At 42.8% G+C, this 18744-nt stretch overlaps 1 protein-coding gene across 1 annotated transcript in view; it reads left to right on the top strand.

Annotated features, from left to right (window-relative positions):
* Positions 1–16781: 16781 nt before the first annotated feature.
* The window catches only part of grin3ba (glutamate receptor, ionotropic, N-methyl-D-aspartate 3Ba), a gene marked incomplete at both ends in the record, with an annotated part of 94491 nt that continues 92528 nt past the window's right edge, over positions 16782–18744 (top strand). Inside the window, one exon of the mRNA XM_083892209.1 lies at positions 16782–17333. Coding sequence (XP_083748335.1) covers positions 16782–17333 — 552 coding nt within the window. The remainder of the gene's footprint in view (positions 17334–18744) is intronic.

Below are 18744 nucleotides of genomic sequence, written 5' to 3'. Positions count from 1 at the left end.
TTCCCACCCCCCCACAACCACTCTTGTTTACTTCTGACATCAAGCTGTTGTGACACAACAACAAGAATCAACAGATGTGGTCGTGAGGTGTAAACGTGCATAATCAAAAAGGAGCATATGAAGAGGTAGGAACAGCAGCAAAAAGAGCTTCAGGTAAGCCAGAGTGTCCACCTTGGGAAAGTTTAAATGATTTAAAACCACCTCTTCCAGACTGCTGCTCATTACACTTACTGTCCTCACTATTGGGTGCCATCATTTTCTATAATGACCCCCACTGGCTGCTCTCCGGTTTTGGCCTACTTCTACTTTATCCTATTCTGCAGAGAAATTAAGGCATCGCTTTAGCGACCCTGACCCGTCCCAGGCCTTGTATCGTGACTGACAGCGCCATTACGGCGGCTCATTGATTCGTCGAATCTCGAATCGTACGAGCCGACCTAATTAGGAGCAAGCCCCCACTCGAGTCTGAATGTCATTGGAGACCCTCACTGGAGAGAGAAGTTCAGGCAAACGAGGACGTTCCGTTACGACGGGAGGAGATTTGTAGTTTTTGATACGATACGGTTACACGACGGAGTGCGTTAGTTAGCTAGTGAGGGGCAGGTTAACGAATGATGTATTTCCATGATGACTGACTGGAAAAAGACGCTCATGACGGTCATGTTTACGTGTCGCGGCATTACTTACCAGTTAGCTGCGTTAGCTCCGTTAGCGCACCTACAGTCGAACTGGAGCGGTCTGTTTATTAAACGAAAAGAGCAGCGCTACAAATAAACAGTGTACTTTTGTACTGCGTATGTGTGGTACGCCGAGAGAGAGCGTCATCGTTAACACATGACGCGTTTCCATGACAACTCACTGGAAAAAGACGCGAGAGACGTCATGTTTACGCGCGGTGGGACACCGGAGTCCAGGCACCGCTTACCAGTTAGCTCCGTTAGCTCCTTTAGCGCCGATAGCACGCATCCAGTCGAACTGGAGCGATCTGTTTATTAAACGAAAAAGAGCAGCGCTACAACTAACCAAATACTGCGTATGTGCGCCTCTGTTTTTAAAAAAACGCGTGTGACGTCATGTTTACATGCTGCGGCACCGTTTACCTTTACCGTTTAGCTGCGTTAGCTCCGTTAGCGCACTTACAGTGTAAGTGGAGCGGTCTGTTTATTATTAAAGTAAAGGAGCAGCACTACAAATAACCAGCGTACCTGTGTACTGCGTATGTGTGCCTCTGTTTTTAAAGTTTAGCGTTACTTTAGAGACTCATTTTAACAATCAGGAGTCATGTAAACTAACTAACGGCTAACGCGATAACGTGCCCAGCACTAGTTTAAGCGCTATCATAAATCCGCTCTTGCAGAATGTTAAGTACAGTGTAATATGCACATTTTTAATATGCACAAATTCATACTCACTTGGGTATATCACCTCTGTTTCACACACACACACACACACACACACACACACACACACACACACACACACACACACACACACACACACACACACACACACACACACACACACACACACACACACACACACACACACACACACACACACACACACACACACACACACACATATATGTACATTAAATCTATAGAAACATTGCCTGAGGTTCTGATTTACACTTCAACCCCGGTCACCTCAGCGTCTCACAGGGAGTGTGACTGAGCGGACGCACACATACATTACACTAAAACACACATTTGTTTTTATGTTTCCCTTCCACCCTCACAAATGCAGATTTGTGCGCATGAATGTTTAAACACAACGCCGTAATGGGACACGTCGCTGCTTTAGCCTACAGCCGACACGGGCTAATCATTGCCACAGATGGTCACAGATGGATTCTGCTGCATTCAGCCATTCATCATCTTGTCTTGTCCTCCCTGTTTATACATCGACATACTATATATATACATATATATATATATATATATACAGTACTGTGCAAAATGCTAAAAAATGGCTTTTACAGTCCGTATTTTGCATGTCCTTCCTTGGCACTTAGCGTATTTCAAACTCTGTGGTTTTCGGAGAACTTAATCTTGGCGTATTATTACACCAGCACTTCCCAGAGTTCCCTCTCGCTTCAACAGCGCCTCTATATTCACGGCCCGTCATACAGTGTTTTATCAGCCGATTTCACAGCATTAGCTGTGTCCTTGGAAACATCAGGAGGTGTATACTGCAAAGAATTACACGCGTAATGTGGAATTCAAGCTATACATCTCGAGTATCCAGTTTGTTTACTGATTACTAGTGCTGTCAAACGTTAACGGGTCAACGGCATTTAAAGGCGTCAACGTTAACGTGCGTTAACGCACAACACGTTTCCATGACGACTGACCGGAAAAATATGCATGTGACGTCATGTTTTTACGTGACTCCCGATTGTTAAAATGAGTCTCTAAAGTAGCGCTAAACTTTAAAAACAGAGGCACAGGTTACGCTGGTTATTTGTAGTTTAATAAACAGACGGTTACAGTTCCACTGTAGGTGCGCTAACTGCCGCTAAAAGGCACCGCTTACCAGTTAGCTCCGTTAGCTCCTTTGGCGCCGATAGCACGCATCCAGTCGAACTGGAGCGATCTGTTTATTAAACGATAAAAAGAGCAGCGCTACAAATAACCAAATACTGCGTACGTGTGCCTCTGTTTTTAAAGCTTTAGCGTTACTTTAGAGACTCATTTAAATAAATCACGTAAACAAATCACTAAGACTTTTTCCGGTCGGTCATCATGGAAGCGCGTTGTGCGTCAACGTTGATTTGTAGTTTTGATGCGACGAGATGAGCACGCTTCACGGTTACACGACGGACTGTGTTTAAGCTAGCGATGGGTTACGTTAACGCGCTAACGGCGGTTAGTGGCAATAACGGCGGCAGCGTTGCGGTGTCAGCGTTGGCGCATGACACGTTTCCATGACGACTGACCGGAAAAAAATGCACGTGACGTCATGTTTACGTGACTCCCGATTGTTAAAATTAGTCTCTAAAGTAACGCTAAACTTTAAAAACAGAGGCACAGGTACGCTGGTTATTTGTAGTTTAATAAACAGACCGCTCCAGTTCCACTGTAGGTGCGCTAACTGGTGCTAAAAGGAGCTAATGCAGCTAACGGAGCTAACTGGTTAACAGTGCCTGGACTCCAGTGTCGCGGCCCGTAAACATGACGCCATTCGTGTCTTTTTCCGGTCAGTCGCCATGGAAACGTAAAGTGCGTTAACCTTTTGCACAGCACTACTATTTTCCCTTTGGAACTCTGCTTACGGGTGCAAAATTAGGATTTTATGTCCGTCAAATTCTGCGATCTTTGACATTTTTGAAAGTAAAATCGTGTCGTCAATGTCTTGACTGAACTTGGCGTAATAGTCCACTAAATTACCCTACATTTTACAGTTTAAAGGAGACAATCTTTACACCAAATACTACAATTTGACATATTTTTATGAAGAGATTGAGAAACACTGCATATACTGTTGTTATATCTTTGCTAAAACAAAGTTTTCCACACTTAATAGCATGGAATAAAGGTGGTATCGGTGTAGGCCGTGCTTTTATTTTTCCTCATTTGTTTAGTTTGGTTTAGTTTTGTTTGGTGACTCTGAATACAAGGTCATTTAAAGGACACTAGCCTCACTTGATTTCCTGATCAGACCCCAATCCTCTGCAGGAAACAGACAAAGCAGATCAGGAAGCACAGCGGCCTGCACGGACTCACAAACAAGCAATATTCTCCAGTGACAAATAGAATATTGACATCCTGCTTTTGAAAAAGAAAAACCACAACAATCCAGCACAGTGTCCAACCCTCGTCTGCTGCATCTTTTATATTCAACTGTTAAAAGCTTTTTTGAGTGGGGGGTGGGGGGGGGGGAAAAACGTCATGACATATTTTAGTCATTAATTCAGTCAGGAACACTCTAATCATAATTATTTCATCCACTGCAGCAAATTATTACACGGTTAGTCTTGGATTCCGGTGGCTTCGAGTCAAGTTAAGTCAAGTTAAAGTGAGGCCAAGCATAAAAACAGAGAATAAGAAACTTTAGGCAGACGCCGATCATGAAAGGCAGAAGTAAAGCGTCAGTGTGAGGCAGCATTGGTGTCGCAATAAACCAGCGAGGGACGAATTCTATTTAACCGCCTCGCAGGGTGGAGTGTGACGAAGAGATTGAGGTCAGCCGGTGTGTGTGTGTGTGTGTGTGTGTGTGTGTGTGTGTGTGTGTGTGTGTGTGTGTGTGTGTGTGTGTGTGTGTGTGTGTGTGTGTGTGTGTGTGTGTGTGTGTGTGTGTGTGTGTGTGTGTGTGTGTGTGTGCATGTGAGCAACATAACTCCAAAAGTAAAAGACAAATTTGGATTCATTTGTAGGTTATGTTCTGCTGTTCCAGATACAGATGTGGATTCATCAGGACTATTGTTAACCCTGGAAAAGCAGGTGTGTGTGTGTATATATATATATACATATATACATATATATATATATTGATGCTGTGGGAGGCCAAGTGTCTTTGCACTCACACGTTTTCCTTTGACATTTCATATTCTATGACTCAGACTATGATCAAACTACATCAGCAGCATGAAAGCATTGATGGGGGAAAAGGCGCACAAACGTGACCGCTGTGCAGGTTTGCAATAAAAAGGTGAGGAAGTGCAATTACTATTGACTACACTACCGGTCAAAGGTTTGGAGTCACTTAGAAATGTCCTTATTTTTGAAGGAAAAGGGAAATGTTCCAATAATATAATTAAATGACTCAGAAATACACTCTATTCTAGCTGCAAACGTCTGGTTTTTAATGGAATACATAGGTGTATAGAGGCCCATTTCCAGTGTTCTAATGGTACATTGTGTTTGCTAATGGCGTTCGAAGGTGATAATGGATGATTAGAAAACCCTTGAAAACCCTTGTGCGATGATGTTAGCACAGCTGAAAACAGCAAAGTTTGAAGGTCAAAAGGATTATTTGGAATAAAAATCATTATTTCGTATTTCGGTAGCATACTTTCAGTCACATTTAGCCGTTTAGAGCTGAAACGATTCATCGGTCTGAAGCTATTTTTAATGATTAAAACAAGATTTCTGATCGTTTCAGCTTCTTAAATGTGAATATTTTCTTTGTTTCTTTGCTCCACATAAACAAAGAAATCATTAAAAACCGAATCATTTTGGTTTGTGGGCAGAAACAAAGACATTCGAGAACATCGAGGGTCTAAGGACAGAGGATGTGACCAATCCTGTGAAGCCCCGTGAGACAAACTGTAGAAATAAGGCTCCTACAAGGGCTGAGGTTCTCTAAGAAAGGGTTTTTCAAGGGTTCTTGGTAACATAAATGGTTCCAGTAAGAACCAATTTGATCCAAAGAACCCTTTAAAAACCCGTTTCCTGAATAAATGCATGAAAAGGTTTTACCTGGAGCCAAAAAGGGTTCTCCTATGAGGACAAGCCGAAGAACCTTATATGGTTCTACTTGGCACTAACACTGATCGACGTTTTCTGACATTTTATGGACCAAACGGTTGCTGCAGCTCTAATCTCATTATAGTGTCGTTGCAAAAAAACTCAACACAAGCCTTGAGAGACATCATCAAGAAAAACTATGAGAAATTCAGCCGAAGCGAAACAGAAACCTTTTGACCCGATGCTCAAAATATTCACAAGTATTTTTCCCAACCGTCTTCACGAAAAGGAATTGAGAAACAATGCAGTGTCTTTAAAAAATACATCTGAAATACTCTACTGTCTTCTGTGTTAAATGAGTGTCTTTCACATACCAGAATACAGCAGTGACAGAGTTTTAAAAACAAGGAAATCTGGGCACAATATGGAACACACACACACATATGCACACACACATGGGGGGCTGCTGCTGTTGCTTCCAGATAAGTCCTTCCCTCCCTCTCTCTCGCTCTATACGCCATTGTCTTTGTACATCAGGCCGAGCAGAGAACGGAAGGAAATGAACTTGTGACGTTAATTTCTTTCAACTGGAGACGTGAGCCCACACCGAGCGCCGAATCTTCGCTCCACATTCTCACTACAATCTTTCCCTCTTGATTATTTGTCTTTCTTTTCTTCTCGGTCATTCTCTCTGCTCCTTGTTAGCGAGCGTTGTGCTAAAAGGTGATATTAGTGTCTTTATTGCTGTGCCAGGAATACTAAGTCACTGCTTCCTTGGCATTTTGCACAGACTCTCTCTCTCTCTGCTACTTGGGTCTGCACTGCCAGATTATTTAGGATTACACACACACACACACACACATGCACAGACACAGACTATTCCTCCTGACAGAAGAGCACTCGCCCTTACTCAAATTGGCAGTTGTTGTTGGCTCAACTACGGTAGCCCAGAGGTGCAAAACACAAATGCAAATCACAAAACACAAACGCAAATCACAAAACACTAACGCAAATCAAAAAACACAAAAACATTAACTCAAAACAGAAACACAAATCACACAACACAAACACAAAAGCAGAAAACACGAAAACATTAACTCACAACGCAAACACAAAAGCAGAAAACACGAAAAACATAAACTCACAACGCAAACACAAATGCAGAAAACACGAAAACATTAACTCACAACGCAAACACAAATGCAGAAAACACGAAAACACAAAAACATTAACTCACAAAGCAAACACAAATTACACAACGCAAACACAAAAGCAGAAAACACAAAAATATTAACTCAACGCAAACACAAAAGCAGACAACACAACGGAAATGCATGTCAAAACGGAAACGCACATCACAAAACCCAAACGCAAATCAAAAAACACAAAAACATTAACTCAAAACAGAAACACAAATCACACAACACAAACACAAAAGCAGAAAACACGAAAACATTAACTCACAACGCAAACACAAAAGCAGAAAACACGAAAACATTAACTCACAACGCATACACAAATCACATTGCGTTGTGAGTTAGTGTTTTCTGCTTTTGTGTTTGCGTTGTGTGATATGTGTTTGCGTTGTGAGTTAATGTTTTCGTGTTTTCTGCTTTTGTGTTTGCGTTGTGAGCTAATGTTTTCGTGTTTTCTGCTATTGTGTTTGTGTTTTTTTGATTTGCGTTTGTGTTTTGTGATTTGTGTTGTGTTTTGCACCTCAGGGCCACCGTACTCAACCCTTCAGCTGAACCACCGTGTTCCGCTGCAGTCTTTTACCAGGGTAATTGCAGTTTTGGTTCAGGGAATGAATCACTGATGTGGGTCTAATGTTGGGTGGGGGGGGGGGGAGATCAGAGGGAGGAAAGAAGGTTAAGGCGGGATGAACTAGGTGGAGCATGGAGGAGATCGACCGAAACACGAGAAGACAAACAGAGGGCAGGAGGTGACGAGCGAGAACGCGAGGACGGATCTCGCTCACGCTGAAAGCGAGACGCATAAAACCCCCGCGAGCAAAAGATGAAGGGCTTCTTTAATTGGGTTTCCCGATGCCTGCTTAATCCCATTCTCCATATTAATCCTCCACAGTGTACATAATCAAAACAAACAGAAGCCCGTTAATAGGAAACAGTAATGTATAGCTGGAGAATGCATGGGGGGGGCACCTTCAGGACAAACTAAGGACGCGTCCCAGCCATCGCTCTCCCTTTGCAGGAGTCGGGGTTTTGCTGATGCCCCTCGATAGATAAGTGCACCGCGCTGTGAAATGTAATTGCAATTTTGAAAAATGGCTTCACGTCGAACGCAAACGCGGCAACAAGTGGAAGCAAGTCACCTTCGCTTGGAAACAGAGTTCAGCTGCGTTTTCCCGCTGAATAATATCGTGTGTTTTCAGAGCTCTAAATGTTTCCATTCGTCATGCTGTCACTTACCGGCCCTCAAGAGTTGTGTACTTAACAAAGCGTGTAATTCATTTTCATGGTGGATTAAATCTGAAGCCACTTTGTTTATGCCGCACCTTATAAATATCTAAGTGATTTCATCGATATCTGGAGGGGTTAGGGTTAAGATCTCTTTCTCTGCAGAGTTTACCGCTTAACCCTCGAGAGTCGCAGTGGGAGTGTGGAGCCAATTCCTACCGTCATTGAGTGTAAAGCTACGTCCGTCCATTTTCTACCTCTTTATCGTCCACACGAGGGTCGGGGAGGGTGCAGTGACCGTTCTCAGGTAACAGGGCGATCAAACTCAAAGGAGCTGGCGGCCAATGAGTGTCTAGTCTGGTCAAGAGGGGGTAAAAAAAAGTGGGTAAAACCAACTGTTCAGTAGGGGGTGGGCAATATGAGGTTAAAATGATGACGCAATATTCAATCATGACGTCGCAATAGAGAGTTTCTTGATGAAATTTTTTTCAGAATTTCAATGTATTTATGTTCCATAAATCGAAAATTAAACAAATAATAACCTGGACAACAGCATATTAAGACACCAGAAAAGCTTGTATATGTAATTTCATGGTAATATTTATCACCTCCAGCCACAAACGCTGTATTTAAAGGAAGTTTGCAGGCCATGTTTTCATTGTACCATGATATTATGTGAGGCCAGTTTGACCTCTCTAAGTTAGAGTGTCCAATTTACCATCGTTTCCATATTGCATGTTTTTGGACTGTGGGAGGAAGCGATAGAACCCGGAGAAAACCCACTCACACTCTGGGGCTCTAACCCAAGTCTCCTTGCTGCAAAGGCAAGAGCGCAAAACCCCCCTACACTTCACAGTTTAAATGTCCATTCTTTATGTTTTGTTTTGGTGTTTTTTGGTCTGTTGCACCTAGCCAATAATACACTTCAACACCCAGGATTCCAGCAGAGTTAGTCAAACACAGTGAGCTGCAGCTTTGGGTCGGAAATGCCAAACATTTATTTACTTGTTCTTTTGGCTTCTCCCTCTCTAGGGGTCGCCACAGTGGATTATCCACATGTTTGATTTGGCAGAGTTTGAGTTTTTTAAAAAAAAAAGCAGAATGTTCTTCCTGATGCAACCCTTCCATTTTAGACCAACACAAGTAGTACACTGGATGTTCCCTCCCCCCCGTGGCTGCACTCTTAGAAATAAAAGTGCTCAGTAGAACCATATAAGGTTCTCCGGCTTGTCTTCATAGGAGAACCCTTTTGATAAAGGTTCCACTAAGAACCCTTTTTATTAAGGAAATGGGTTTTAAAGGGTTCTCTGGATCAAAATGGTTCTTACTGGAACCATTAGTGTTACCAAAATCCCTTTCCTGAAGAAAGGGTTTTTCAGAAGCAAATGGTTCCAGGTAGAACCTCAGCCCTTGTAGAAGGACCCTTTTGGAACCCGTATTTCTAAGAGTGTAGGGCCAATTTAGAGTGTCCAATCAGCATTGAGGATTGGGTGCGTCACGAGCCAAGTTCCCTTTCAGGAAATGCCAATGATTGTCTGAACCTAAAAAGTCTCAGTACCTCTCTCAAAAACGTCTCAACCAGAGAAGAAAAACGTGTAGATGGCAGAAAGTTGAAGACGGAAGCCTGAGTGGATAATTTTCTCTTGAATAAGGTTCAGTTATTGTGTTATTGTGTGGTTTCAGAAACACTCGCTAACCAGCGCTCCACAATATTCTGAACTGGGATTAAAGCATGCATTTTAAACACTAAATGGTAACTATTGCACTTTTTTTTTCTTTTGCATAAAGCCACTTTAAATAAATGATTTGCAGCACAACTGGCAAATATGTAAAATAGACAAAAATGATCCTGTTTGCTGAATTCAAACCTCGCCGCCTGGGAACAGTGTCTTCTCTTCCTTTCCTTGCTTCCTTTCTGCTCGATGGTTTTATATTTGCTATGTTTGTCAGGTTGTTCTGCGTCATCTGTGTCTGTTCCTGTTTTTTTTTACATGTGACCTTTATATGTAATTCTGCAAGGCAACCTTGAAAAGTAGAGCTTGCTGTGTTTTAAGTAGAGGGAGGTGAAGACAACGGTGGCAAGAGCATCATAAATGAACTTTAGAAACCTGTTCTTGGTTTTGGCTTCTCCCTCTCTAGGGGTCGCCACAGTGGATTATCCACATGTTTGATTTGGCAGAGTTTGAGGTTTTTTAAAAAAAAAGCAGAATGTTCTTCCTGATGCAACCCTTCCATTTTAGACCAACACAAGTAGTACACTGGATGTTCCCTCCCCCCCGTGGCTGCACTCTTAGAAATAAAAGTGCTCAGTAGAACCATATAAGGTTCTCCGGCTTGTCTTCATAGGAGAACCCTTTTGATAAAGGTTCCACTAAGAACCCTTTTTATTAAGGAAATGGGTTTTAAAGGGTTCTCTGGATCAAAATGGTTCTTACTGGAACCATTAGTGTTACCAAAATCCCTTTCCTGAAGAAAGGGTTTTTCAGAAGCAAATGGTTCCAGGTAGAACCTCAGCCCTTGTAGAAGGACCCTTTTGGAACCCGTATTTCTAAGAGTGTAGGGCCAATTTAGAGTGTCCAATCAGCATTGAGGATTGGGTGCGTCACGAGCCAAGTTCCCTTTCAGGAAATGCCAATGATTGTCTGAACCTAAAAAGTCTCAGTACCTCTCTCAAAAACGTCTCAACCAGAGAAGAAAAACGTGTAGATGGCAGAAAGTTGAAGATGGAAGCCTGAGTGGATAATTTTCTCTTGAATAAGGTTCAGTTATTGTGTTATTGTGTGATTTCAGAAACACTCGCTAACCAGCGCTCCACAATATTCTGAACTGGGATTAAAGCATGCATTTTAAACACTAAATGGTAACTATTGCACTTTTTTTTTCTTTTGCATAAAGCCACTTTAAATAAATGATTTGCAGCACAACTGGCAAATATGTAAAATAGACAAAAATGATCCTGTTTGCTGAATTCAAACCTCGCCGCCTGGGAACAGTGTTTTCTCTTCCTTTCCTTGCTTCCTTTCTGCTCGATGGTTTTATATTTGCTATGTTTGTCAGGTTGTTCTGCGTCATCTGTGTCTGTTCCTGTTTTTTTTTACATGTGACCTTTATATGTAATGCTGCAAGGCAACCTTGAAAAGTAGAGCTTGCTGTGTTTTAAGTAGAGGGAGGTGAAGACAACAGTGGCAAGAGCATCATAAATGAACTTTAGAAACCTGTTCTTAAACCAGTGGACAAACGCACATGCATCACTTGATTTGATTTAATGACATCGACGTCATTTAATTGAAGACAGGATTCAGTAACTTCAGTCAATGGGAGGAGGTGTGAGTCACTTTGACTTAGAAAAGCACTCCAACGTTTTGTTTGCTATTCATAAGATGCAACTGCTGACGTGAGCCATGCAATGAAAATTAAAAAAAATAAATAAAAAGAGTTCTCAGAAGATTTATGATCAAAGAGTTGCAAAGTTTTTCTTTTTGTAGATATTCACCAGTCTGGAGTTTAGACAGACTATGTTTAACTGGAGATGATTTAACACTGTCCCTAGAAACAAGGACCCATGCAGCAAAGATGCCTCCAAAGGCACAACACAGAATTCTCAATGAGGTTTAAAAAATAAATAAATAAAAAAGGATGAAGAAATTCAGAGTAACAGCTTTAAGGCTGAGAGGAATCACTGAAGCTCGACATCTCTGTCTCAGGAGACGATCGCGCTGAATGTGATTCATTGTGCATGTATGGCTGTGTGGTGGTGTCCACTCCTGGGCATCACACAGATGATGTTTGCCCAACGAGCACAAGAGGCTGCTGGGAAATCAGTCTGTCATCACCTCTGGACTCTAACCCCCTGTTCTTCAGTTAATTTTACTTTTAACTTGGATTCTTTTAGCATTTACTAAACTTTGATGATTTTCCCCTCGTTTTACTTCTCGTCTTCACGATTGAAAGTCCTTCCTGACGCAACCCTCCATTTTATCTGGGGCTTGAGACCAACACCAAGTACTGGATGTTCCCTCCCCCCATGGCTAGGGTGTCCAATCAGCAATGAGCAATGGCGATTGGGTACATCACAAGCCAAGTTTCCTAAAAGTTGAACCTAAAATGTCTCAGTACCTCGCTCAAAAACGTCTCGACCAGAGAAGAAAAGCATGTAGGTGGCAGAAAGTTGAAGACTGAAGCCTGAGTGGATCATTTTCTCTTGGATAAGGTTCAGTTATCTAAATGCATCCACGTTTGACGTGGATGCATTTAGCATTTACTAAACTTTGAGGATTTCTCCCCTCGTTTTACTTCTAGTCTTAGTTCCCGCCTTTCACGATTGCTCGGCTCACGTTCAAAAAAACATTTAGGTTTTAATTGAGGTTACAGGGGTTAATTGAACACTCTAAATTGTCCATAGGACCATTTGTGTCAGCCAAAGTTACAGTGTAAGAATTTTTCCATTAGTTTTTAGTTTTAATGTCATGTTGACTTTTTGTTTTTAAAACGAGTTTTTTAAATTTGTTTTTAGAGCGCATTTGCTAGTTTTTATTAGTTGTAATGCTTAGTTTTAGTTCAATTTGTATTAGTTTTAGTGTAATATGGTGTATTTGGCCAGGTGCAATATTCAAAAACGTGATACTAAGTAACTGCGTCTCAAATAATACAATAAATACACTTCATATGAACACAAAATGATTATGTATGAAAATTACTTTACAAAGACGGAAAATAAGCACATTTTCTGCTACAATTTTAGTTAGTTTTATAAACACTCAATTCAGTTTCAGTTAGTTATGGGATTTTTAAAACTTTTAGCTTGTATTATTACGTTAGCTTCCGTTATATATACTAACCTTGGCGTTTGGGATTGGCTCCAGTGACCCATGACTCTAACATGGATGTTGTCTTTCCTTCTTCCGCTCATCGAGAGCTAAGAGCTAAAAAAAAAAAAAAAAAAAAATCAATTGAAAACCACTTTATTTGCAGTGAAACAGCTTTAAAAATTGGTTTGGGAACCAGAACCAAGCTGGAGTCGATGCCGATGTGAAAGCACTTCCAGGTGAATTTCACCTGCCTCTGTTCTGCCTTTTCCAAAGTTCTTGAGACTATTTTGAAGGGATTTTATGACTTGAACTCACTTTGCCTGCACTGTGACAACACCATGATGCATGAGCTAAGAAAAGGGCATCGCAGGCAGGAGCATCCTATAATATGGGGCTTTTTCTTTGCCTGAGGGGGCGTCTTACTGCTCCGTATCATCACAGGGAACGTGATTTCCCCCCCAAGTTTATCAAGGCATCTCACAGAGAAATGTCTCAGTGAGTGGTTGTCTGCCAGCTCTGAAGCTCAGACGATTGGGAGATGTAGCCGGACAGTGACCCTGAACGGTGTCAGCGAATCTGAAAACCTGTCTTATACTGTAGAGGATCCACATTTTTAAGTGGAGCTAGTGTTAACCTCAGACCTTCTGGAGCTTGTCAGATTCTGCTAACGTATCACACCGAATCAAATCTTGATGACGGTGCATTAAGAACAGAATCTGGCTGGAAGTCTCTGGACCAGAAATAGCTATTTCCATATATCATACAGACTGTTACATACTGATCGAAAGCTAATCCTCTTTCTTTAAACTATTTACTAATTCAATCTTTTACACCTCAGTTTGGAAAAACGTCATAAATATGCTGCTTGATATCAAGGTCAGTGTGGAAAAATGTGGTGGTGAAGCCTCCTAAAGAGTGAACAACAGGCAGACGATATCAGTCATTCCGCACCTTTAACCCTGAGATATCGTACAATGAGCTCAGAGAGTTGCACGAAAAAGAGAAAAAAACAGGCTGCTGAAGTGAAGAAGTTCAATAGCACTGTGCAATTCTGATGCACATCGTACGGTTGTTACTGCCAAAGGAGGTTATTAAATCCAAGAGTTAGCTCACTATTTCTACCTGCAGTGTGAATGTTAACGAGGGCTGCTGCATGTGTTTGTGATCACATTTTATGATCAGTGAGTACAAAGAACCGAGAGATTTTACTTTACCCTTCTATGCTAATTTGCGCCTTACACCTTAACACCTTATATTAGTGCTGGGCGCGTTAACGCATCATGCGTTTCCGTGACAACTGACCTGAAAAAGACGCGCGTGACATCATGTTTACGTGACTCCCGATTTGTTAAAATTAGTCTATAAAGTAACGCTAAACCTTAAAAACAGAGGAACACATGCGCAGTACACCGGTTATTTGTAGCGCTGCTCTTTTCGTTTAATAAACAGACCGCTCCAGTTCAACTATAGGCGCACTAACGGGCACTAAAAGGAGCTAACGGAGCTAACTGGTAAACTGTGCTTGGACTCCGGTGTCGCGGCACGTAAACATGACGTCACGCGCGTCTTTTTCCCGGTCAGTCGTCATGGACACGCATCATGCGTTGACCTAGTGCCCAGCACTACCTTATATGGACATCATGGGCTGTGTGTGTTTATAGGTCACATTTTTAGGCTTTTAAAAAATTGCTTCTTTTTTTTTGTCTTCTTAAGTGTCATTTAATTCAAAGTTATGATTCATTTTATATCGCTTTTTGGTAACACCATTAACTAGGTGCTTACTAACATACATAAGTCGCATACTAGCCCTTTATTAGTAATCATTAAGCACGTATTGAAACCTTATTTTACGTCTATTACGACATGAAATAAGATTTTTCCTACATAAGGTGTTAATACGTTAATAATTACTAATAAAGGGCTAGTATGCTACTTACATGCATATTAGCAAGCACCTACTTGATGGTGAATATGTTTCCTATTATTAGTAGTGATATAAAGTAGCAATAACTGTGCAGAAGTCACAAAAATAGAGTGTTTTTCTTTTGATTTTGTTGATAAAAACGAGCCAAATTTGACAAATTCAATGCGATTTTAAACATTTTGAGTACTTTTTGCTCAGGTGTGTTTATACAGTTGGTGAAAAAAGGGCTATAAGACACTCTATATTGCACATTCTCATAATCTCTGTATAAACTGTACGTTTAAACATAGTAATGGGTTAATTCAGTCTTAGTTTAATCTTAAATAATGCTCCAGCCTGACTGTAGTATAAGTACAATGTGTATCATTTGATCATTGATCCAACTAAATATCTCATAATCTTATAAATTCAAAATTGATCCACCACAGCATTAAAACTCCCTCTCTCTCGGCTGTTATTGACATAATCGTCGTTCTCTTTCCTCGAATCAATGTGGCATCAAATAAGCTTCAAATCTGACATGATAATGTTGTGGTAAATGAGGGGGGGAAAAAACTGCAGCTGACCCAATAATCGACACACGGCGCTAAATAAACAGACTCCAAGGTGTATTTGAGGCTAGTGTGCGAGCCAAGCCTGGCTTCAACAGGTACCCGAGAGAGAGGCTGTGTAAAGAGGCACGCTGGTTCCTGCTGCAGCGGAACAAAGCCCACAGTGTCGGGTTTCATCTCCTCTCTACGGAGCAAGTGGAGCGTGTGAGGAAGAGGAGGAAGAGGTAAGGAAAGTATTTTTTTTTCTTCCTCTCGACTGTCTTTAGATTTGTCAGTAAAGCACACACAGTGGTATCTCACGAGGTGACCCAGCAGAGCTATGAAAGGACGCGGCGATGCCCAGGAATGACTGAGCGAGACAGTGAGGAAAAGACAGTGATATCTCTATCAGGGAAGCCTTTTCATGTGTCAGACTTCACCCTGGAATGACCCGGCAGCTTCAGCTCATGCCAAATCCGCAAGGGGGGGTGCGTGGGGGGTAAGGAACGAGCAATAAAAACAAGGAGACAGACATTGGGAGTGTTGGCTGGAGAACATATCAAGAGAAGACGGATGTCAAAGAACGCCGAGAAAACTCACACCACAGGCCAGATTTCACTCTGCGTGGACAGAGATTTGCTGAATGTTCCGCTCTGGCAACGGCAAATTAGATCGGTGGGGGGGGGGGGCAGTGAGTGCAAAATGAATGAAGAGCAGACTGAGTACTGTCCTTTGCATGAAGTCAAATTAGCATGCATAGAACATCTTTTCTTATATATATAGCACTGGCGCTGACCGTGGTGCTGAAAAGAAGTGGTTACACAACAGCTAATGTTCTACTTGGACTGTGCTATACGGGAAGTGGTGGTGAGGGGGGGGATAAATCTTGAAGAAAAATTGAGATATCAGCAAGTTATTAGCTTTGTGTTGGCCAACCTGGCAGGGGGTGCTGGTGGTGGGAGTGGACGTTATTAATGACCACCATTAATAACAACATCCGGTTTAAAAAAAAGTCTCCTTTTTTGGGTCTAAAAAACAATAAAAACAAATAAAAGCAAATTACAGATGTTTAATTACTTTGCCCGGTCATCTCATTCAGGAAAATGTGTTTATTTCCCCATTATATATTATGTATTATATATTATATAGAAGAAGCAAATCAATTTCTGCTGCAATTGTCCATCTCCAAATAGAAAAGCGTCGTTGATTGCTTGTAGTTTCACATTCTGCGTGAAAACATTAAGCGCAAATGTGGAACGGGATTCTGAGAGAGGCGGAAGGAGACACATTTGCATTAAAATTCAACAAGCGGCAGCCTCCGTGAGAGGTAAGATTATTGGCGGACACACACACACACACAGAGACGCGCGCACACACACACACAGACGCGCGCACACACACAGCTGGTGCGCCTTCCTCCAGCAGAGACTGACAGAAGCGGTCTAAGCTGAGAGCGCTCATCACTCCTCTCTCCTCCTCTCCGCGTCTTTTCGGCTGCAGTTGACATCCAAACTTTGAGGAGGTGAGAAGCGAACATCGTCGCCATAATCACCACTGACAGATAAAGCGGTGACAGGGAAAAAAAAAGAAAAGAAGTCCGAGTTAAAGCAGCGGAGCCGGGAGCAAAGAGGGAGCTATGCCATCTCCCGCCGAGCAGAGCCCAGTCCTCCTGTGTTGTGCGTCGGAGCTGCAGCATGGTGTCTCTCTCTGGACTCTGGACCTACTGCCTCGCCCCCGGGAGACCTCCTCTCCTCCTCCTCTGTGCCAGACCGCTTCTTCTGCTCCTGCTGCTCCTCTTACTCGCCGTCTCCTCCAGCACCGGCACCCCGGAGTCCTGCTTCCCTCACCCGCTGCCCTGCCACCTCCTCGCCCGGATAGGACACACCGTGCGCCTCGGCGCGCTCTTGCCGTCCCGTCAGCCGGTGCGGATACAAAACGCGCTCAACCGCGCCCTCGCGAGCCTCAGGCACCAGACCGGAGGCGCGGACTCGTCCACGACCACGTCCCAAACGCCGCCGCTGCTCCCCTACAACCTGAGCCTGGAGATGGTGGCTCGGTCGCCCGCGGGAGGAGACCCGGAGTCGTTGTCCCGTAGCGCATGCCACGATCTGGTGGTGAGGGGGGTGTCCGCTGTGCTCGCCTTTCCCCGCTCCAGGGAGGAGCTGATCCAGGTGGAGTTCCTCTCCTCTTTTCTGGAGATCCCCTTCGTCTCCATCCTGGAGGACACAGAGCCCCTTGTGACCAAGGTACGGGTGACAAAGTGCGTTTTTGTCCCGATGCGCACTTGTAGCAGTCGTCTTAAACCGCACTTCATGTTATCTGTGAATATTACATCATATACGCGTCTGTTTCCGTGGAGTTTAAATCCTTTGCCACGAATGTTGTCATTTTGCTGTGTTTTAGGGACAGAGGTGGAACATAAGAGTGGCCCTTTTACCCCCGTGTGGAGGATGTTGGTATCTAGAATGCACTGGGGCTGATAACAGCAAATATTGTCAATGTCAATCTGAACTCTATGGTGTATTTGTAGGGTTTGATGATGGTTTACAGATTAAATCTGAAAAGCTGCAGCACTGTAGTCCCAGATTTTTAACATTTCAGCTTCATCTTCATCCAGAAAACTCTGATGTCCACACTGAGCTCAGCTTAACTTGACACATGCAGGTTTAATATGTCTGCTGTAGCTCTGCCTGAGCCTGTGTGTGTGTGTTTGTAATTGTTGCCTCTTGAGGACCGTGTCTGGCACCTAAATTGTGAGGACCAGTCGTCCTCATAGAGACCAAAACCTCATGAAGTGAGAACAGAACCTCATCTTTGAGGAATTATAGTTATGGTTAAGGTTAGGACAAAAAGGACATCTGTGGGAGTCTGTGTGTGTGTGTGTGTTTAATTGTTGCCTCTTGAGGACCGTGTCTGGCACCTAACTTGTGAGGACCTGTCGTCCTTATGGAGACCAAAACTCATAAAGTGAGAACAGAACCTCATCTTTGAGGGATTTTGGTTATGGTTAAGGTTAGGCATGAACTGGTTATGGGATAGAAAGGATAGCTGTGGAAGCCTGTGTGTGAGTGTTTGTAATTGTTGCCTCTTGAGGACCGTGTCTGGCACCTAAATTGTGAGGACCTGTCGTCCTCATAGAGACCAAAACCTCATAAAGTGAGAACAGAACCTCATCTTTGAGGAATTATAGTTATGGTTAAGGTTAGGACAAAAAGGACATCTTTGGGAGTCTGTGTGTGTGTATTTTTAATTGTTGCCTCTTGAGGACCGTGTCTGGCACCTAACTTGTCAGGACCAGAGCAAAACCTGGTACAGTGAGGCAGAATCTCATCTTTGAGGAATTCTGGGGCTAAGATTTGACTTGTGGTGATGGTTAGGGTTTAGGCATGAACTGATTATGGGATGGAAAGCTGTGCGTGTGTGAGTGTTTGTAATTGTTAGCTCTTTAGGACCGTGTCTGGCTAACCTAACTTGTCAGGACCAGTCGTCCTCATGGAGACCAAAGCCTGGTACCTCATCTCTATTGCTAAAATTTGACTTGTAGTTATGTTTAAGGTTAGGCATGAGCTGATTATGGGATGGAATGGATAGCTGTGTGTGTGTGTGTGTGTGTGTGTGTGTGTGTGTGTGTGTGTGTGTGTGTGTGTGTGTGTGTGT

This window comes from Microchirus variegatus, assembly GCF_963457635.1.
Source record: "Microchirus variegatus genome assembly, chromosome: 7".
Classification (NCBI taxonomy): Eukaryota; Metazoa; Chordata; class Actinopteri; order Pleuronectiformes; family Soleidae; genus Microchirus; species Microchirus variegatus.
This window is presented reverse-complemented; position numbering and strand designations above follow the sequence as displayed.